This window comes from Sciurus carolinensis, chromosome 10 (genome assembly GCF_902686445.1).
Source record: "Sciurus carolinensis chromosome 10, mSciCar1.2, whole genome shotgun sequence".
Lineage (NCBI taxonomy): Eukaryota > Metazoa > Chordata > Mammalia > Rodentia > Sciuridae > Sciurus > Sciurus carolinensis.
Genome location: NC_062222.1, coordinates 77,396,238 through 77,419,706, shown reverse-complemented (window position 1 = coordinate 77,419,706; position 23,469 = coordinate 77,396,238). Strand labels below are relative to the sequence as shown.

Genomic DNA, 23,469 nt, shown 5'->3' with positions numbered 1-23,469 from the left:
AGTGTAGCTCAATAGTAGAGCACCCCTGGATTCAGTCCCCAGTACCATGTACACATACACAAAAATATTACCATTCCTACACATAAAGGATTTCTCTGATAATTAGTAAGATAGTATGGATTACCCTTAACACAGACCTGGTGCATGGTAGGGATTTTATAAAAGTAAATTTGTTTTCCTCTTCCCACTTTATGTACATGGCACAATGTTAAAAGCTCGGGAGTTTTTCTGGTTTTGTCAAGCAACTGAAAATTCACAGGATGCTGAATTGTTTCTAAATGGTTTTGATAGTCTTCCCATTTTTCCATCTCCACACCTTGGGGAAACCACTTAGACCCTCCCTACTCCTAGAGTCCCATTTTGTAATTTATAGGTCTTCCTACAGTTAGCCAAGAGTTGTTCAAAGTGGAATGGCTTAACTGTTTCTAGCAGGTCAGCAAAAAGTACCAGGCTTATGTTGCAGAGTTAGCATATAAAACAGAGCCCTAAAGGAAAAAGGTAGTTTGAGCAACGGCTTATACTTATACTGATTTATTTTCTTTCTCGACATTAAGATAAGCATTAGCTTTCATATATGGTGAACCCTTTCTTCCCACACACCTATAAATATACAATGTAAGGAAATAAATGGGACTTTTATTCTGGATGGTAACACCTATAGGACAGTCACCCTCACAGAGCTGGAGGGAGGACTGGATCTATCATTCTCTTGGTGTGGACTTTTGAATGTTGATGCTGTAAGAAGGCAGCCATTCTGTTGTGCAACCGCGCTGAGGAGGGTGATTGGAATGGGCCAGAGCTGCTTTATAACCAGATCCATCATTGAATGAAGTGCAACTTTGAAGGGAGATGCGGAAGTCATCGTGTCTGAGTGTATCTTTGAGAGGTGCTGAAAGATTGCCTGGCTTCAGCAGCATGCTCATTCCTCATCTCGTCTGTAGAGGATCTGCCTCCTCTCAGAAGTGGAATTGGTGCTGGAAGGTCACCCCAGGCAGCACTTTTCAATTCAGTTCTTTTTTATTGCCGTTATGTACAACTGCCCAAGGACTCTGCATTCTTTCTTCCTTAGGTTGATGAGGGAGGGAGAGCCCCACTCTCTTTTCACCATTTCTTTGCAACGGATGATCATGAGAGCCTCCAGGGAGATGCCATCATTAAGCTAAGTGCGCTGCCCAAATATGGCTGCATTGAAAACAGAGGAACAGGTAATAGTAGTAGCTTTGCTGTAGAATTGTTTGAGATCTGGAAAGAAAGGCGAGTGGAGGGAGAACTTGTATTCCAGTTAAATCTGGTGATGGAGAACTAAAGAGAAATGGAAACATTTCAAGGAGATGAAACAACAGAAGGTTTCATTCATTCAGCGAAAACTTACTAAGCATTTTCTGTGGACCATACATTTTAAAGCATCAGGGAAACACCAATAAACAAAGCAAAACAAAACCCCTACCTTCAAAGTGCTTCAGATCCTGGTGGAAGGAGAAAAAATAATAATAAATGAGAAAATTGAGTAAGATGTCAGAAGGTGAATAATGCTATGAATAATATAGGTCAGGTGAAGGAGTTTGGAATGCTACTACCAATGAGGGCAGAGGGGCTTCTGGATAACATTTAGAACTGAGTGTCAAGGACATAAAAATTTCTGTCCTTTTATTGAGAAGCAGCTGCAGTTTAGCTGAACCATAGTGTTTGTATCATCTCCTCCTATGGCTATGACATGAATTAAAATGCATGCTGTCTATCTGTGACCCTCTTCAACTTCCCTCCCCCTCCACCATCTGCCCTGGACTCACTGGTGTTAGTCACAGAGAAGGACAGGCGAAAAGACATGTACGGTCCTCAAGTCCCCTGAGATCTACCATGACTGGCAGTTGAGACAGCTCATGGCAGGTTGCTATGTGGCTACCTCACCAATGAGATTCCTGAGCACCAGTGCTTGGCTCTAATTGATGTGCAGCTAGTAGCTCCCACAGAGAAACCACTGACTGCAGGTGTCTGTGGTCAGCATGGTGCCTGGGATTTGAGCCTGGAGACTGGAAACTCATTTAAACTGGTTATGTTTTCCTATCCAAAGACTTGGAACTCTTCCTTATCTTGCCTTTCAGTGTGTGTACTCAGATTTGCTTATCACTGAATTAGGTTTGTTTCAACAAATGTTTGTGTTAGATACGATGGGTGAACAGCTGCATAACATAAACTCTGCTTTGAGAAGTAGACAGATATGAAGATTGATCAATTATGATAAATGACAAATGCCAATGTAGGGAAAGGAGCAAAACTCTAAGAGAATACAAAGAACAAAGGAGTTGCTCGGAAGCTGGTAAAGCCTGAGGAAGTGGTATTTGAGCTGGAACTTGAAGGGTTCACAGGAGTCACCACAGGAACAAAGAAAATGGCATTTCATGCATGGGAAAGAGCATGCACATGGCGGGAAATTATGAAAGGATGTTGGCCCCCACCATCATGTGGTTTCTTTCTTATTAAGCCTTTTTACATTTATCTGGAACACATGAGGAGCATAAGCATGCTATCTAGGGGAGTAAGTAGCTCACTGGTCCAGAAGTCAAAATTCTAGCAAGACTTAGCCTCTTTAGAAAGTGGCTACCTTAATCAAACCTTAATCACCTGAAGGACTTGTGAAAACAGTTTTCTGGTCAACACCCTCCAAGGTCCTGTTGTAAGAGGTTGGTGTAGCCTGTGAATTTGCATTTTTTCTGGCTAACTGGTGACCTCATAGCTACTGGCCCAGGGAACACACTTAGAGAAGAATCACTTGTCTGCAGTAACATGGGTATAAACCAGAAATCAAGGAAAAGGCATTCAGGGGAGCAAAATCATCATCCCAGGTTACATCAGCTAAGGACCCTGCCCTCTACTTTTTGGGGTGGCCCTTTTGCCTCTGTTTAGAACTGAGTTTTGCATATATATGGAACTCGCTACCTAAATTCAGAACCCAGCTGCCCAGAAGAACATCTTTGTAAAAACTGTTCAAAGAAGCAGCTTTTACTTCTTACTAACAAGGAAAGAGATTGTAGTGTTAGGTATGAAATCTTATGGTATGGAAGCTAAATTCACTTAGCACTGGCACAAACAGGACAGGACCCACCTCAATACCTCTGCAGTAGTTGGTTTCCGTAATGATAGCCTGAATGCATCAAGAACTATTTAATTTGCACATAGTAGATTCTGTTTAAGAAAGCAGGGAAGCACATTTTTAAGAATGATTTATGTCAAAAAAAATAGAAAACGCAGTTTTAAAAAGTGTAGTAATTTGTGCTTAAAACTTCGGCAACCTATTCACTTGTTGCATAGTTAGTTCTTCATTGATTTAAAAGAAGGTATTATTAGATGTGGGTTTATTTATGGAGCATCATTTGCTTTATTTAGGCTATTTTTGACCCAAATAAAGAAGCCTATTTTCCCTATTTATACTGATCAATGGAAAGTGAATGTAAAAATTGGAAGTTATTTTAGCATTTCTCTCTAGAAACCCTAAATTGTATGCCCTAGTGATTATTGGGTCACTGGTTGCTTAGATCTCTTTGTTTTTCTGATGTACAGAAGAATCAGTTGGAAGGGTAAAGAAAATTCACATATTGAAGGGAAAAATATATCTCAAGTTCTTTCAAATCATAGAAAAAGAAAAAAAAAATCTTTTTATTCTAGTCTTTCTGTCCAGATGCCAATGAATATGGCACTGTCTATAATTCAGAAAGTTAATGGCCTTTTAATTTATGATCTGATATTTGCAATGGATCATGGAGAAGGGAAGGGAAAGCTTTGCTGCTTTCACATCTGCCAACTACACTTTTCTTTATTGATATATATACAGGAAATATTTGAAGTCACAAGGGTTTCTTTTTTCTTCTTTCTCCAGAAGAAAATTGTGGTAACAATTTAAAATCAATCAATTAGAAGGGCTCAGATTATGGTCAAGTAGAAGACAAGATATCCATCATTTAGACATTGCTTATTCTTTCCATTGGCCTTTTACAGTGTTTGGGGTGGGCTAAGAAGAGGAAACTGGAGCTAGCACTTTTTGTGGAGATCTGAATGGTAACTGGGCATCTCAGCACCTGAATACCATCTGGTTCAGTCAGCGTTCCATTACTGTAAAAACACCTGAGATAAATCAAGAAAGACAAGGTTTATTTTGATTCATGGTCACTCAGTCCCTTTGTTTTGGGGTCTGTGGTGAAGCATTGCATCATGGCAGGGAGCATGTGTTGGAGCAAAATTGCTCACCCCATGGCTGGGAGGCAAAAGAGAGAGAGGATGGGGCTGGGATTCCAATAACCCCTTCAAGAACACTCCCCCAGGGCTGGGAATATAATTGGTAGAATGCTTGCCTCACATGCACAAGATGCTGGGTTCAATCCCCAGCCCTGAAAAAAAAAAAAAAAAATCATAAACACTCCCTCAGTGACTGGGAGGCCACCTCCTAGGCTCCACCTCTTAAAGGCTCCGCCACCCCCCAGTAGCACACAGTCTGGAAACCAAGTCGTTAACACATGGGCCTTTGGTAAATAATTATCCAAACCATAGCAGCATCTGAGCTCTGAATGGCACCAAAACTATCACTTCCTGAATTATACCTGAATGTCATGGAATCTGAATAGTCCCTGAGCATCGCAGTAGTCCTGGTATACTTTCCCATAGGCTGGGCTCTGACAGGCAGACATTTCATTAAGAAACTGAGAGGTCAAACCTTCTGGAGGAGAGATATCTTGAATAAAAAAGTTAAATATAGTTAACTTTTTTTATGTAGAGGAAAGTGTGTTATTCTTGCAGGATAGGCCAGATAGAGAGGTTTTAAAACTGGCTAGAATCTTGGCTATTGTATTGTTACATATCACAAGACTTATGAAAGATTCCTAACAAAACAATCACTGATTCTGTGCTGTATAAAATAAAAACGCTCTGAATGCTTTGGCATATGTCATCTCATTTGATTACCTGTGAAGTCAGCATGGCAGGTGTATCCATTTATAGATGAGAAATAGCTGGGGAAATTGGAATCTGATCCCAGGTCTTCTAATTCCTGATCTTGTGTTTGCCCACTCTCCTAGCTTTGTCCTCAAGCATATTTTCATCTCGTGTTGAAAAGAATGTCTCATTTTCTAGTTGAGCCTAGTAAGCAGCAATCAGTAAATCAAGGTAAAAGTCCTCTCTTGATGTTGACACAGGTGATCGTTTTGGCCCTGGAGCTACCAGTGACCTAGAGGCATCATTCCCTATTCAAGATGTCCTGGAAAACTACATTTACTACTTTCAGAGTGTTCATGAAAGCATCGAGCCAACACATGACATTTTTAGTTTTTATGTGAGTGATGGAGTCAGTCGTTCGGAAATTCACAGCATCAATATCACCATTGAGGTAATGACTTTGGAAGTTGGAAAAGTTGAGCCCTTGGCCACCCAGTATCTTACCACTAGATTTCTTTTTATGGACTCAAAAGCAAAGACTGAATTTGACTTTGAATTTTAAAACATAACCCTGACCTTTGGCAAGCTTATGGAATTAAGGTTGGCATTTGGGGAAGGTCTGAGTTGGAAATCTGAATTTCCATTTCAGGATAAAATTTATTCGTTCTGTGTAAAAACAGTTTGTGAAAGTCAGAGAAGACTTGTCAGTTCTACTTTAGATGAAAACCAACATATGCTTAATTTTCTGTGAAATATAGGCATGCATATGTGTGTGGCTCTGCATGCACACTTGCCTTTTCTTATATTTTAATGCATTTATTCATTCCATTGAAACATCAAAGAAATATAATCCTTGATCCTGTATTCATGTTTTCATTTGAGCAACCACAGTCTTGCTCTATCACCCCAGGAAGAGAGAGAGAGAGAGAGAAAAAAAAAAAAAAAAAAGATAAATCTCTGAATGGAATACCTTCTGCCTTGGGAATATAAACTGAAGGTACCGTCAGGAATCTTAAGGGACAGCAGTGGAAAGGGGTTGAAAGACAGCATTAGAAAATCACATTCAAACATGGTGTCTTTCTATGGCTACTGTGATGTGCTTAGAGTTTTTAAAGATGGTTCTGAGTTCAAATAGTGATAACTCAAATAGTAAATCTCTTGATCCCCCAAATATACTTGTGCTTCTCAAAACATATGTCTATGGTTTTGGTCTAGAAGAAATGCTTATTATACCTATGGAAGATATCTTGCAAGATTTTTTTTGGAGAATGTTTCTTTTCAAAGGGACATGTTGTTTATGTGGCTTTCTCTTTTGTCTCTCTTTTCAAACTAATCATTTTGATTAGGAGGTAAAGATGGTAACACCTCAAATGCTATTTTGATACTGAAAGTTTCTGCAATAATGATACTTTTCTCTGAATAATGTGCTTTTTTCTTTCTTCTTAAACCAATGTCTATTGTGAGACTGAATATTTTATGCTTTAATCAGAGGAAGAACGATGAGCCTCCCAGGATGACCTTGCAGCCCCTTGGAGTACAGCTGAGCTCCGGAGTGGTGATAAGCAATTCTTCTCTGAGCCTGCAAGACCTGGACACCCCAGATAATGAGCTGATTTTTGTATTGACAAAAAAGCCTGACCACGGTAGGACACAAACTGCTGTAGAAAGCTTCTTAATTGAGGTGCCTGATGGGTTATTAAAATAAACACATAGATTTCATTTGGTTATTCATTTGCCTTTCCTATATATAGTCCATTATTTGCATCAATGTATAATCAGATTCACAGCTAGCTAATATTCTTTGGAGTCAGGGTAGACACTGATTGTTTAAAAAGCCTGAATCCTGGGTAATTGGTATTTCTGACATTTAATTTCAGCTGTTTTCTTGCTTTCTTCTGTAACTTCAAGCAGAACAGTTTTCAGCATTTGCATCTTCTCTTTCGGAGCAGGCATTGGTAGATAATCTTGAGCCACCTCCTGTAACTTCTTAGCATGCTAGATTTCCAGAAGGGAAAAATAAAGTTAAGATAATGAAGTGAGTTTGAATTCAGGAGGGAGATATGATTCCTAAGCTGCTATAGTGCACCATCCATTTGTGTCTCTTTAAGAGATTTTTTTTTTAACCATGAAAAGAAGGACTTTGTCTTTATAGGTGAGGCCAGAGGTCAGCCTATGCTTGAGTGTAAACTGCCAACTTGTTGCCACCAAGAGTCTCTGAGGTACCTGGTATTCTCTCTGGCTCATACTGGTTGGCATAAGTGGACAATGTTTTAGTGCCATATATATTCTATCATTGCTTCTTTGTCTTTTTAAAAAAATTTCTTCCTTAGGTCATCTACTCCGGAGACTTACTGCTTCTGAGCCTCTAGCAAATGGGACAGTTTTAGCCCAGGGTTCCTCCTTCACCTACCAGGATATCCTGGCGGAGCTGATTGGGTACATGCCCAGTAGCTCTGGCATAGCAGTGGATGAGTTCCGGTTCTCGCTCACTGATGGCCTCCATGTGGACACAGGGAGGATGGAGGTCTACATAGAACTGCCCATAAGTGACAGCCCCCGCTTGGCTGTGAACCGAGGCCTACAGCTCTCAGCAGGTACCACAGAAGAAGAGGAGGTGGCCTTGCTTCTTCCTCTTTTTTTTTTTTTTGTGCATGACAAATGTGAGCCTGTGAAATTCCTTGGACCAGAAGTCTCTGTAAATTTGAGAAAAATTTGCAAAGAATTTACAGTATTTTCGGGGTCCTCAAAATCTTAATTTAGCCAACTACTCCCAGGCCTAGGTTACCTGTAGCATTACTTCTGTTCTGTCAACCCCATAGAAAGAAATGGCAAAAGAAATGTAGCAAAATATTCAAGGTACTTATTATTATTATTATTTTAAGTCTTGAAGGGACAGTTTGGGGGAGGAGGGATCATGTATTAAAATAGCCTATTGCAAATAACTGAGAATCAATCAATATGATTTCCAGTATCTAACTTTCACAATTTTGCCATGTGCTAGCAACACTGAAGGACCTGCAACTGTTATTAGTCTTGGACTCTGCAGTAGGGAGCTATGGAATGAGGGAGTGTGCTTTTCGCCTAGCATGTCTCCATCATGCTAGGATTCTGTTGTCTATTCTTAGTTTCACCTGTAGTTTATGTTGAAAAACATAGTATGATGGTATTTAAAAGTTTAAGCATTTCCAGAAGTCCCAATATCAAGTCTAGGATTTACCTTTACCCTACTTACAAATTAATATTGCTAGTCTGTTACTGTTTCATGGATACTGACAGAAGACACAAGATTCCTCCATCAGAAACAAAGTATTTTGTTACTCACAGTGCTGCAGGCAGCATGGATATCAGCAAGTTTGCACTGGATCCCTCTACCTTTCAAGTCCCATGGGGGTAATGCAGATGGCCCTTATGAACGCCTTCACATGCAGTGTGGTGTATTCCAGGAGAGGAGCTTACCTTGGAGAACTTTCTATATCCTAGCAATAGATTCTGACCTATGTCCCAAGGAAGATAGTACCTCATCCCTCAAGGATACTTGCTGATAGATGGTCGAGTAAAGTGGTCATGGCTGGGCATTGGAGGCATTATCCAGTAAGAACATGCAGGAATGTTCAGGGCCCATGTTCAGGTACACTGCCACTCCAAACTCCAGGAATCATGACACATGAATGACAGGCTCTACTTTACTGGGATTTACTATTTTTAACATGAGAAAATGGCTGGACAGGAGAGCAAAAGGGCAAGAACTTGAGAAGAGGTGTTTTCCAGCAGGGAGTACCCAGTCCTGACACCCATGCAGCAGGTCACCCTGCTCCTGAGACTCAGTTTATCCTCTGTCTTCAGAAACAGTGATTTTTGACAATTCCCTCTGAGATGACATCTCAGATATGTTTCTGAGTTTATGTGAAGCTATTTTTTTTTCCTGATTCGGTTATCCTCAAAACAAGTAACTACATTAAACTCAAGCAGATTTCATCATAGGTCCAAAAGTTATTTGTATCACAGAACCAGGAGTTATTACATAGATCTAGGTACTAACTGATAGGCCACTGGGTAGAATGAGTCTCGGGAAAGTAAAAATGGATAAGAAGAGAAAAGGGGCTCAAATCTAAGTTGAGGAGACTATTTCATTCAGGGTAATTAAACTTTACTCATCTGGAAACTGAGAAGGGGAAGTGCCTGGTACGGAGGCCTCCAAAAATGTGTGATAATTTAGCCTTCATTCTCCTGAAATCACTTGACATGCCATTTGAAGGAAAAGATGGAGAATGACCTACTCTTTTCCATTCATTTTCAGGATCCGTAGCACGCATCACAGAACAGCATTTGAAAGTGACAGATATTGACTCAGATGACCGTCAGGTTATGTACATCATGAAGGAAGATCCAGGTGCAGGACGCCTGCAGAAGGTTAAGCAAGACAACTTGGAGCAAATCTCTGTGAAAGGTCCCATTCGAAGTTTCACCCAGGCAGACATTAACCAAGGTCAGCCAGTTCTCTCTGCCTATCCGCTTTCAAGGACCCTACCCACAGTAGAAAAGTGGAGTGGTGGCCTGTGGCAGTAAAGCATGCATACTTTGTTTTGAATAAGAGCTGAGTTACAACTTCTTCTTTTTCTCTTGATCTCAATCTTTTGTTGTTGCTGTTGTTGTCAAAAAAAAAAAAAAAAAAAGAAGAAGAAGAAGGAAGGAGTTGGAGGAGGAGAGTTATCTTTATCTTTCTTGGCAAAAAATGTGCATGCTTTGACATAGCATTAATTAAATTGAAGTCAATTATGGAGGGGAAAAAAGTCATTTTGACTTTCTAGGATGCTAAAAAGTGTGTATGAGAGAGGAAAAGAAAAAAAGAAGTGAGTTGGGATGGATTAAGGTGAAAATTATGCCTTCCTTAGGTGAGCAATTTATATCTCTTTTCAGCTCCCCAAAGAGCATAAGTTAATGAACTAAGCAAAATAGAAGGGCATAAATCTGAGCTGCCTGGGGGAAATTACATGGTTCGTCCCTCCTTCAGGAAATGCTGATGTAATGTGAAGGCATAAATGTTAAATGCTACGTAGTTACTGTACAGTGCTTTCAGGGGGTATAGGAGGGAAAAAAGTTAGTATTGGGAGGAGAAAAATGTCCAAAGTCATGTGATGATGTGCAGTTCCTTTTTGAGGTAGAAACATGCCTCTGAAGAGCAGAAACAAGGGTCCTTCCCATGCACAAACACCTAAGATTGAAAGCAACTTAATTCTCATTGGATCTGTCTGTGCTTCAGTGAAGAGGAAGGAATGGACAAAGGGATAGGAATTCCTTAATTATCCTGTGCCTCTGGGTCTCCTTATAAAAAATGAGACAGGACACCTTCTCCCAGAGGTTTAGTTATATTTATATTGATGGGTACATATAAATGATGCTGTGGGTTAACAAAAATGTAATGCATTATACTTCTCCCTTCTGATCCTTTTGACCTCCATGGGGAGTTTATTTGTGTGCTTATCTATTTATTTTCTGCTGGTATGGCCCACATTACTGCACATATGGGGCAGTGGAGAGTGAAGAGCCCTGAGAGGCAGAGGCTGCAGCATCCTCTTGCCTTGTGATAGGGATAAATAGCAGGGCCACTCTGAATGATGTGAGTGTGGTTGGTGCACATTTTGCACACAGGCAGTTTTGTCCTGAGACCTCCTTAGAGACGGAGCCTCAATCATAAGAAATATCTTTTAAAAAGGCCAAGCTTCAGCCATAAGAAATGTCACTTGAAGTGAATTTGTTATGAGGATGTCTTTGGGTATGAGCAAGTCAATGGTGGGAGAGGGAAGGGAGGAAATGAAAACTTTAGATTAAAATGTCAAAGGTGGTATCAAAGTGATTCATTGGTGTGAATACCAATTGAAGTCCCCTTTCGCTCTAGAAACAAGGACAGAAAACATTAATGACAAATCTTGAATTTTTTTTTCCTTTCTATAGGGCAGGTAGAATTCAGTCATGGAACAGGAGAACCTGGTGGGAGCTTTGCTTTTAAATTTGATGTGGTTGATGGAGAAGGCAACAAATTGATTGACCAGTCATTTTCCATCAGTGTTTTAGGTAAGGGGGCATGAGGTTTTCCAATGCAAAAATACTTCCGCAGTTCTGAAGTTATGTAGTTTACACTGTGGTCACCTTGAAGCTTGAATTCTTCCCTTCACCTAGCCAGCATGAAAGTTGAAAATCATACCACCCGTATGACTGTTGCATAGCTTTGGCCCCCTGGTGAGGTCCCTCGAGGATTGCTCTGGTCCTTTACCCTGGCTACCAGGCCTGGAACTGAAGAAATAAGGCTGAAAAGATCTCATTTCAAATCATCTCTGATACTTTCAGAGGACAAATCCCCACCAGTGATCATCACCAATAAAGGGCTGGTCTTGGATGAAAACTCAGTGAAGAAAATCACCACCCTACAGCTCTCAGCCACTGACCACGATAGTGAACCTGCAGAATTGATCTACAGAATCATCAAACAGCCCCAACTGGGCCACTTGGAACATGCAGCATCACCAGGTATGTCTATCATCTCTTGCTTCATCCAACCAAAAGTTAGATTTCAGTAAGTGTTAGGGATAGCTAAATCAGCTGTACTTGTTCAGTTAGAATCTGCTTTAATTTGCTTTTGGTTTCTGCCTCCCTAATTTTGACCATTACATATTATATTGTATTATACTTAACATACAATAGGTACTCAATTACTTGGTTATAGTGAATAAAAATTTTAATTTGGGGTCAGGGATCTGAACACGTGCTTAACATACATGAGGGCCTGGGTTTGATCCTTGAACCTCAAAAATATTACAATTTTATGTAAGCAATCTTATCTCCATAATTAGTCAATTCCTATAAATCAAACACTGCATGCTATTCATCTGCATACCCTTGAGCACCTGGCATGGTGCAACATTCTGTGCTTAAAATTTTAATTCAGAGACTGGAGGTATAACTCAGTGGTAGAGTGCATGTTTACCATGCTCAAGGCCTGGATTTAATCCTCAGCACCAAAAAATAAATAAAAATAAAAATAATTCTTTAAAATATATTCGGTTCAACAAGTAGTGAATGAACATGTATACTAGCAAGATTCTAGTTTAGCTGTGGCTTGGGAAAGAAAGATGAATGAGATACAATCCTAGCTCTCCAGAGTTCTCTATAGGTAAGATAAGGAACTTCTGCAGATAACCACAACTCAGGGAAAGCTATAGATGTTTAAAGAAAGGTCTAAACCTAGAGGCATAGGAGTTCACAATGGGAGTGTCTACATAGGGTAAGAAAGTGCACTGGGGTGGCATTTAAGAATGTACTACAGGGATCATGGGTAGATTGAGATTGTATGGTGAACCCTCAGAACTGGGAGGAATAATCTCTCTGACACTATAGGAAACAGTGAGCCACTGCAGAATTTTGAGCAGGGAGGGACGTGAAGTTCATCAGGCAGCATCCAACAGGATGAACTGAAGGAGAGGGAAAGGAGGCAGTGAGCATGTTTGGAAGTTTCTATACTGGGACAGGGAGAAAGTGGTGAGACTTCATCTGGAGGGCAGTGGTGGGAAGAGCAAAGACAAATGTGAGGGACAATACCCAGCACCTAGGAAGTGAGTAGTCGGTAGTCATTCACTGACTGAGGGAGGAAATAAGGAAGGAAGCAGTTCCAGCGGAGAACCTCAAGAGGTTGGCAGCTGAATAAATGTGAGGGACAAGAGGTATTTGCTGAGTAAACAATCTGAAGGTAGAATTGTCTTTATTTCTTAGAACATAGAAACAGTGACAGTTTGCAGGAGATTTAGATCTTCATTGGTTTTCTTTGGCTTTTGAGTTACACATTTTTCATTCAACCAGGGAAATATCAAAACAGGGAAGTGTTTACCCTTATAGTACCCATTTTCTAATGCAGAGCATCAGACAATAAACAAAGAAGCAAACAAATATATTGTATAACAGGTGGTGATGAGTATTGGGGAGAGGATCAAGGGTGTTCCCAAGGAGCACAGGAAGAAGGGAACGAGGCAAGTTCTCCCTAATAATCAGATGACACTTGAGCAGAGATCTGAAGAAAGAGGGAGCCAGGCACACTGAGGAATATAAAAGAATATGCCAGTCTGAGGGAATCAGCAAGTATAAATATCTGGAGTCAGAATCATCCAGGCAAAGAGATAGCAAGACCAGTGTGGCTGCAGCAGGGGGTGGTGAGAGATGAGCTGCAAAAGGTAGAGGGCGATGGAGCAGAGGAGGTGAGGGAAGAGACTTCTCTGGGTCCAGGGTGATGGTGGAGGAGGAGGTGTTGAATGTATAGGGTGGGAGAGCATGGAAGGGAATGGACAGATTGGCTAAAGTTCCTAATGCAAATTAAAGCTGGTGGCCTTCCCCTTTGTCCCCAAGTTCCTGGGAAAGTATGCAGATCAGCACCCTCAAGACCTTGGCTGCATGAGATATTTGATAACTAATTCATGAGTTAATTGCTTCTGCCAGAATTCTGTCAGGTTGCTGATTGTATCTCTCCAAAGATGAAAGGGCAGACTGGCTATTGTGCTAAGCAACTGCATGCACACTGCACAGCGCTTTAAAAAGCTCCAGGCTTTGCAAGGCATTGCCCATTACCCACCTGCTGATAAGTTTCAACCCTTGCTCTCCTCTGACCCCAGGCTGGTGAAGAGTCCTGGGAGATGTGAGACTCCACATTCCCCTTTTTTTTTTTCACAACTCTCAGACTTCACTGGGCTTAAAATCTGGTTGTCAAGATCAGGCCAGCTCTGCTTCAAGAGAGAGACACCAGTAAGTAATCATGCTGCTCCCTCTTCCTGGGACAGTACCCTCCAAAATAGGGAGGACGTTCCATTTACCTGGGACAGTCCTTCACCTCCTCTTTCCCGATAGGCTTAACTTCCTAATCCATGTCTTCTGTCCTCACCAGGTTTGCTTAATCTGCCTCTTTCTAGTAATGCTAAGTAAAGCAGGTACAAGGATCCAGCCCCTCCTTTTTACTCCTGGGGCCCCTCCCCATTGCCAGTAGGACAGAGCATCCCTGCCCCTCCCTCATCCTAATCTACATTGATCCCTTTCCTTTGAATCATGAATCTGATTCTTTTAAATGTCAAAGATCTCCCTTTGGAGGAAGTCCATGTGGATTACCTCTCAGCCTCTCTGAGGGCTATAACTTAGAGAAAAGCATTGTCTTACTAGGTGAGGATGGGTCTAGCAGGAGTCAAGGTTGGGAGGGACCTGTTCTTTCTAAGATCAGAGCAACTTCTAGGTCAGTGTCCTCAGAGCCCGTGGTGAGCTATTTGGGGGCCGCATGCCTCCTGGAATAGCATTAGGCACCAGTGTGAGCAGACTCCATCTTGACGCCTTACTATGAAATGGATTTATCCTCATGCTGTCAAGCCGATTGTAATTAATTGTCCACCTTAAACAGAGAGAAAAAAGTACAGAAATCCTCTTTTCTTCCCCAAGGAGCTACAGAGAGCCTTGTGTGCCTTCTGAACTGTGCAAAAGACAGTCTGGAGCTGCTACCACTGAGAGGCTAGCCTGGCAGTCAAGTCCCCATTCCTTCTGTCCTTCAAGGTGGAGGAAATGCACCCTCACAGCAGGGTTTCCCTTCTCCCCTAAACCTAAAAGACCCTGTTTTTCTTGGGAAATTAGAATAGGGAATAGAATTAACAAAAATAGAAGCTAAACTGCTAGAAGGAATAGACCCCAAAATGCAGTGGAAAGGTATTTTTTTCTCACAGAATAAACCAGAGGCCAGAGGTGACTCAATGATCCTCAACACCAGGCTTCCATCTCTGACTCAGGGAGACCACTTTTGTTATCACCCTCCCGCCAGCAGGAAAGGAGAGTCCATATCCATTTCTCTTTTAGGAGCATTGCTGCAAGAACACACATCACTTTTGTGTGATCGCAGCTGCACAAAGCTGAGAGGTAGTTGACAAATGTAGCCTCTAACTGGGCAGCCAATTGCTTATCTGGAAGTCAGCAGTCATAAGTTTTAGGAAGAAGAGAAAGAATGTTGCAATGTAGCAATCTCCAGCACAGCTGGTCCTCAAGGGATCGTCATATGGTCGTCACCTCTACGATGCAAGTTGTCATGCTGGCTCAGATGGGGAGAGGGGTAGCAGTGGCTGAACAAGCATTTAGAGGACAGAGATGGGATGCTAAATTAATAGGTAAAGTCCTGAACCAACTTGTTCTACCTAGATGGACAACAGGGCTATTAGTAAGAAATAGTAGATTGAGGCATATAATCCAAAATCTGAATCCTTGTGTTAATTTTAATTTCATCCCCAATAGAGAATGTTGATATCAGCACAGTTGCATTCAACGTTGACCCCACAACTCTCAACACCACATTGATTTCAGTCTTACCCCAAATGCTCCAGGAAGCACTGCTGTCTCTGAAATACTTCAAGGACTACCTCCTGCTGGCATCCCCCTTGCCAGTACAACAAACCCTCCTCCAAGGCTGGAGTGACATATGGTTTCTTGGCCAGACCAAGAAAAGTCCTATATAATCTGTCAAAATTCCTAAAGGCACTTAGGCACCAATGAAAAATTCTGCTGCTGGGTAACCAGGTGGCTCTTTATTGCATCAATAAGTCAGGTGGTCCCGGATGGTTTCCTCTCCTTGTTGTGGCCACTGGAAGCCAAACCTGAGCCTCAGATGAGCCATTGTGCTTAGCAGGGAAGACAGTTTGACCCCAAAGGGACATGGCAACAGAGGACACTGAAGATAGGTCTTCATGATTCTGCTTGAGATGCTGACAGAAGAAAAGTGCTCTTCATGGTGCTTAGCTTCATCAGCATGTTTCATAGGTTTTGCAGCCTGAATCGTAGGTTTCAGAGATCCCTACCCTTCTGGGAACTTTGAATGAACCCCCGTGTGTTTTTCCTTCAGTCTGAGAGTCATATGTTCACCTCAGGAGACGGTCTTGCTCTCAAATCTTAAAATCACTCGAGTGAGTCTACCCCCAATGAATGGAAAGTCCTTCTGTCACCTGTTTTCTAATCACCAGAGGACTTTCCCACAAAAATGAGCACCCCAAGGAGGAGCCTGGGAGTCCAAAGTCCTTAGGTCCTCTGTCTGTCCTGGAACCTCACAGCAAAGTTTTTCTCTATCAGTGAACATGTAAGGAGACTGCACATAACATTTTCACTCTCTGTTCTGTGCTTGTTGTCAAATATTCACTCCTTAAAGGTGGTAAATTAAAGCTCCTAAAAAAGTGAATTACCTTTCAAATGTGCATCTCTTCCCTTTCCCTACCTCAATTCATTAATGTGCCTCCTGGCCTTTTAAACTTCTGAAACTCCTCAGGGAAGTGGGCATTTTGCCCAGAAACTGTAATATCACCTGAACTAGATTTTAGAATGGAGTGATGGCATCACGAGAGACCACGTGGCCACAGATGACACTTTACTTGGGGGATGCACAGTTAGAAGGAGAGAGGTCCAAGTGAGGGTCTCAGGGCAGTGTCATAGGCTTGGCTCAGCCACCCCAGTGAATCAGACTGTCTGGTGTTCAGGTTGCCTCCTGGGGTGTGTGAACTGCAGTACATTTGGCTTCTTCAATTGTGCATGTGAGGTTAGACCATTCAGATTCCTCACCCCTTGCTAGTTTTATATTTTTGTGGAAGTTAGTTTGTGCCTGATATCTTCATATATGGTGAAATTGCACAGGGAGCTCCTCTCAGCTAGTAGCTAACTAGTGGTGTGAAACATTATTATTATTCACCAGATACAAATAGTTCTCTTATTAGTATGTTCACTCAGTTTCTCTTATTAAAAATATCATAGAATTTATGTGACTTCAGACATGACCATCACTACACAGATCAAATAAGCTCAAATAATGGTCTTGTTATCATCTACTATTTTATCTGCTACCTCTGAGTTGGCTATACTGTCACAGTTTTAGAAATGTCAAAGAATAAAATAAGCTAAAATAAGTTTCTGTGTTACATGACTTGCTCTAGCTTATGTGACTCATGTAGACAAGAAAAGAAGCAGAGAGAAAGAAACCAAAGCAGGCTTTCTGATTGTTCTTTCAACATTTCTATTATGTCAGTGATTCTCTGCCTTGTCTGAACATGAGAGTCACAGAGGATGTGTTTAAAAATGATACTCAGGCTCCACCCAGACCTATAAATAAGTCTCTGATGGAGCTCATACATGAATGTCTTTTTAAAACACCATTTATTAGTCCATGTTCTGCTGCTGTGACAAAATATCTAAGATGAGTATCTTTATTTCATAAAGAAAAGAGGTTTATTTCTTTCTTCTTTAAGGATGAGTAATATCCCATTATATTTGTATATATGTGTGTATATATATATATATATATATATATATATATATATACACCACTTTTTTTTTTTATCCATTCCTTTGTTGAAGGACACCTAGGTTGGTTCCATAGTTTAACTAATGTGAATTGAGCTGCTATAAACATTGATGTGAACTGAGCTGCTATAAACATTGATGTGGCTGCATCACAGTAGTATGCTGATTTTAAGTCCTTGGGGTATAAAGCAAGAAGAGGGATAGCTGGGTCAAATGGTGGTTCCATTTCAAGTTTTCTGAGGAATCTCCATACTGCTTTCCAGAGTGGTTGCACCAATTTGGAGTCCCACCAGCAATGTATGAGTGTACCTTTCCCCCCACATCCTCACCAACATTTATTGTTGTTTGTATTCTTGATAATTGCCATCCTGACTGGGATGAGATGAAATCTTAGAGTAGTTTTGATTTGCATTTCTCTAATTGCTAAAGATGTTGAACATTTTTTCATACATTTATTTATTGTGTTTCTTCTGTGAACACACTTCATCTGTTTCGTTCCTTAGCCCATTTATTGATTGGGTTATTCATTTTTTTGTTAAGTTTCTTGAGTTCTTTACATATCCTGGATATTAATGCTCTATCCGAGGTGCAGGTGGCAAAGATTTTCTCCCATTCTGTAGGCTCTCTCTTCATGTAATTGTTTCCTTTGCTGAGAAGATGCTTTTAAGTTTGAATCCATTCCATTTATTGATTGTTGGGAAATGGATGGAGCTGGAGAATATCATGCTAAGCAAAATAAGCCAATTCCCAAAACCAAAAGCCGAATGTTTTCTCCAATATGCAGATGCTAATATCACGATGGTGGAGGGGGGCTCAGGAAGAATAGAGTTATTTTAGATTAGGCAGAGGGGAGTGAGAGGAGGGGAGGGGACTTGCGGGGGGAAGAATAGTAGAATGAATCAGACATTATTACTCCATGTACATATACAACCATATGACTGGTGGTATTCTACATAATATATAACCAGAAGAATGAAAAATTGTACTCCATTATATATGATGTGTCAAAGTGCATTCTACTATCATATAGAACTAATTAAAACAAATAAAAATTTAAAAAGAGAAACTTGCTAAAATAAAAAAAAGAAGAAAAAATAAAAAGAAAAGAGGTTTATTTAATTCACTGTTTTGAAGAATCAGAGCCCAAGGTCAGACATCCCCACCTGCTCATCTTCTGGTGAGGTTTCTCATGGCTATGTCACAGCTATGTCATGGCTATGTCATGGTGGACAGCAAAATGTTGACAGCTTGTGTGAGAGGGAGAGACTGTACGGTGAGACAGGAAACCGGAGACTGGGGAATCGCCAGTCTGACTCTGTTTATAGTAACCCACTCTTACGGTAACTCACTCACTCCTAATAACCTCCCATTAGGTCCCACCTCTCAAAGATTCCACCACTTGTTAATAACACCACATTGGGACCAAGTTTCCAACACATGAAACTTTTGGGGAGACACTCATACCATATGCAAACCATAGCACATCCCCATGAGATTCTGATTCCAGACTGAGTTGTAATTATATACATGATATTCTGTCATATTAGAAGGGCTTCTTTCACAGTTTGGATCCGAAATGTCTCCCAAAGGCTCGTGTGTTAAAGGCTTGGTCCCCAGGGCAGCAATATTCAGAGGTAGAGCTTTTAGAAAGTGATTAGATCATGAGGGCTCCTTCCTCATTAGTGGATTAACCCACTAATCGCTGAATGAACTTCCCAGTAGGGAAGTGATGGAAACTAGGGGGTGAGACTTGGTTGGAGGAGGTAGGTCATTGGAGGCATGCCCTGAAAGGGCATTTCTTATACTCAGCTTCTCCCTCCACCTCCACCCTGTCCCCAATTTCTCTGTTTCCTGGATGCCATGAAAAGAGCAGCTTTCCTCCACCATACCCTTCTGCCATTATGTTCTGCCTCACTTTAGGACCAAAGCAATAGCACCATGGGCTGAAACTTCTGCAACCATGAACCAAAATAAGTCTTTCTTCCTTTATGTTGTGTATGTCAGGTATTTTGATCATAGTGACAAAAAACTGACTAATACAGTTTCCTTCCATCTCTTCCTTCAACAAGAGTTCATTCAGTAGCTACTAAAAGAAAAAAAAAAAAAAAACCTATGTTTGGGAAGTGGGCATGTAAACAAATACATGCAAATGTGTTTCAGTAGCTGTGACAGCAACATGACAGAGGACAGCCGGAGCCCGGAGGACAGCAAGTCAAACTTTGACAGGGTGGGGGTTGTCAGGAAAGACTTCTCAGAGGTGATACTCTTTTTCCATCCTCCCTAGGTGTTGTGACGCCAACCAAAATAGGATGTACCCATTGTTAGTTTGGGCTTTCCCAGAGAGGAGGGGTACATTGTGGTTAGGGATGCTGTAAAAAGAAAAAGTACTATGAACTGCACAGCTTAAACCACAAAAATTATTTTCTTATAGTTTTGGAGGCCGGAAGTTGTAGATCAAGGTGTTGGTGGGGTTGGTTGGTTGTGAGGGCTGTGAGGGAAGTGTGTGTTCCAGGTCTTTCTCCTTGTCACGTAGGTGGCCATCTTCATGTTCACATGGTATTCTCCCCTTAATGGTCTATGTCCAAATTTTTCTTTCTCATGATGCCATCATATTGAATTAAGGCCCACCCTAATGACTTGACATTGTCTGATTACATCTGCAGCGACCCTATTTCCAAACACGGTCACATTCTGAGGCACTGGGGGTTGGGACTTCAGCATATGAATTTGGGGTAAGAAGAAGGTGCACTTGCAATTCAACCCCTAATAAGAAGCTTCAGGGAAGATCTGAAACAGAAAGCTGCGGGTCTCCCACAGCATGAGCAGAACCACCCACGGCTGTGCTGAAAGCAGGCAGCTGGGGCAACACCCGACATCCTATTAAGGAGGCAATTTCTCTGGAGATGCTTTATTCCCGCACCACTTCCCTGACCTGGACTGAGCCTTCTCTAACATGCAGGCCTTCCAGGGGAATTGGAAAAACTGACAGGGTTAGTGTGGGTCTCTGTAACACTGCCAGATATATAGTTTAGCCAGCAGGTTGGTGACCGAAAACACCTTCAATGGGATTAAAAGCCTTCAAGTACTTCAAACAACTACCTGCTGTGACAGCCAGGAGGGAAATATGTCATTCGAAACACCATCTTTCTGGCAAGTGAGTAACTGACATCTTCCAATACCCAATTAGCAAAGGCTAAAATTTTAAAAATGAAAAGTGTATAGGGATTGGAAATCTGTGCTCAGAAGAACCTCCTAGACACAGATTATAGCAAATGAACTAAACAGATTCACCAGATATAGTTTGAGCACCTGCCATGTGGCAGGCACTGCTCTAGGGGAACATCAGTGAAGACACAAGAAAAATCCTTGCCGCCTTGAAGCCTGTGTTCCACGTCAGCTTGTTTCCCTCTGGCAGGTAAATATGGTTATCATTTAAATAATTTTAAACCCCATCAAAATTAGTATTTCAGACAAAAAAGGGACTGGAGTCAATAAAGTATTTTAGGAGGAACAATTCAAAGATATGATAATGGTGATATTTCAGTGATTGGTATAAGACTGATTTTTATTATTCTTTTCTACTTTTCTGTGTTTTTTCACATTTTCTTTCATAGGCATATATTACTTTTTTTTATTGAAAGAGAGCTAAAGAATAAGGGTAAGTCCAAGAAGCTCCTGTCTAAATGGCTCTTACAGAGAGCACTCCCCGCAGACATAGGCTTTGTCATTAGACTGCCTGAGTTCCAATCCCAGCCTTGACCTCTTATTAGCCATGTGACCTTGAGTAGAGCTCATAACTCTTTAATTATATTCATAACTCTGTAACTGTCTTAATCTATAAAAACGGGAGTCAAATACCTACCTCAACCTCCCAGAGCTGTTAAAAGATAAAATTCAACATGTATAAGCCTGTCTCAATTAGTGTTCTGCCTGTGGTGGGTGCTTGATGTTCACTAGATCAAATTGGAAAAATCCCACTAAAATGTAACTGTACTGGGAAATTCCCACTAAGACCAAGCCCAGTGCTTTCACACACTACTAGTGAAAATGCAAAATGGTTCTACCACTTTGGAAGAAGAGTTTACCAGTTTCCTAAAAAATTAGGCACATACCTAGCATATATTCCAGCCATTCCCTTCTAGAGATTTACCCAAGAGCAAAAACTTGTGTCCCAAAAAAAAAAAAAAAGACAGTCAATGACAGTCAATGTAATTAAAAGAGGGGTGCGAGGGGTGGGGGGGAAGGGAAAAAATAACAGAATGAATCAAACAACATCACCCTATGTGAATTTATGATTACACAAATGGTATGCCTTTACGCCATGTACAAACAGAGAAACAACATGTAGCCCATTTGTTTACAATAAAAAAAAAAACTTGTGTCCATATATAGACTTATACACAAATAATCATAGCAGCTTTATATGCAATATCCCCAACTGAAAAAAAACCAAATGTTCATCAACAGATGAATATGAATAAAAAATTATGATAAACAACATAAACAATAATACAAACATAAATAAACATAAACATAATAATACAACATAAATACAAACATAAATAAATAATACAAACATAAATAAATAAACATAAAACAACAATAGCAAGGAGTAAACTATTAATACCTGCTGGAGCTCAAAATAATTATGCTAAGAGAAAGAAAGCAGGCACAAAATAGTACATACTGTATGATTCTATTTATTTAAAAGTTGCAAAAATGCCAACGAATCTATGGTGACAGAAATCATTCATTGAGTGCTTTTGGATGGGATGGGGGATGGAGAATGGAAGGATAGAAGGATTATGAAGTGTCACTTGGAAACTTGGGGAGTGATGAATATATTCACTCTTTTGATAGAGGTAGTGGTTTCATGGGAGTGCCAAAGCTTATGAAATTGTGCACTCTAAATGTGTGTAATATACTGCAGTCAATTTTACTTCAATAAAAAATGTTTTTAAAATAAATAAATAAAAGGATCGATCACAGAGCTTCCTTCCCAAGAGGAAAGCAAAAACTTAATGTTGTAATCGGTCTTAAACTCTCATAAAGGGAACAGCGAATAGGTGACCAGTTGATTGTGAGAACCCAGATAAGTATTTTCTCATGAACTATGAGGATGGATTCACAGCAGGGGAAGAGATTTAAATTTCTCAGTGCAGTCACTCTGAAGTTATTAAATTTTTAAAAAATGGTATGGATTTCTGTCCAGAGTCACAAGACAAAGCTATAAGACAGTGGGCTGCATTTCTTGCCTGTCAAGAACTGATACAGCAAGCACAGAAATATAAAATGCCTCATCAGAAAATTAATGCCCCAATATTCAGAAGGCTATTGTATCTGGGTGACAAATTTCAGATGATAAAGAGAGATGCAAATGTAAGCCGTGTGGTTTGATTTTTTTTTTTTAAAGATGAAGCAGAGATACTGCTTGTCACACTTAACTTTATATTAATCAAAATAGAGTCTCTGTTTTTTCATAGAAAAGCCAAACTGGTTTTGCCAGGATTAATAATGAACAATAATAAATCTCAGGAAGCAGCAAATGAATTTCAGGGCTAAACTAAAGGACTAGATTAAATGGATTAATTTCCCAATACCCAGGATCAGAAAGAGGGAATTTATGCTAAGGGACTAAAAGATACAGGTCTTGTTTCCATCGTGACTGGTACCAGAGTGTGTGTCCACTAGCCCTAAGATGGAAGCAAGAATTCTGGGCTGATTTACTAAATGTTGCTAAGCATTTGAAAACAGATGATGTACATTTGTGGGATACCTTTTCATTATTTCAAATTGCTTTAGTTTTTGTTTTGTTTTGTTTTGTTTTTTCTTTTAAAAAGATGCTACCAAAAAATTTAACATGGTTTTTTTCTATATTATTATTTGGACTGTGGGTACTGTGGATTGAGCTCAGGGGCACTCCACCACTGAGCCACATCCCCAGCCCTAATTTGTATTTTATTTAGAGATAGGGTCTCACTGAGTTGCTTAGCCTCGCATTTGCTGAGGCTGGCTTTGAACTTGAGATCCTCCTGCCTCAATCTCCGAACTATATCATATTATTAAGAATATTATATTTCTAGGCTGTTTTCAATTTGATATAGAATGATTATTCAAGGCCCAGAGTCATGCAGGAAGTTTTGTTACAGTCTGACTGGCTAAACTTGTCAATGAGAAGCTAGGATCATAGTCCTGAGAGTT

General features: G+C 40.5%; 1 protein-coding gene across 1 annotated transcript in view; it reads left to right on the top strand.

Annotated features, from left to right (window-relative positions):
- Positions 1-23,469, top strand: part of Fras1 (Fraser extracellular matrix complex subunit 1) — a 439,675-nt gene that overhangs the window by 337,273 nt on the left and 78,933 nt on the right. Inside the window, exons 41-47 of the mRNA XM_047566389.1 lie at positions 1,070-1,205; positions 5,184-5,374; positions 6,413-6,566; positions 7,254-7,517; positions 9,221-9,409; positions 10,876-10,995; positions 11,269-11,448. Coding sequence (XP_047422345.1) covers positions 1,070-1,205; positions 5,184-5,374; positions 6,413-6,566; positions 7,254-7,517; positions 9,221-9,409; positions 10,876-10,995; positions 11,269-11,448 — 1,234 coding nt within the window. The remainder of the gene's footprint in view (positions 1-1,069; positions 1,206-5,183; positions 5,375-6,412; positions 6,567-7,253; positions 7,518-9,220; positions 9,410-10,875; positions 10,996-11,268; positions 11,449-23,469) is intronic.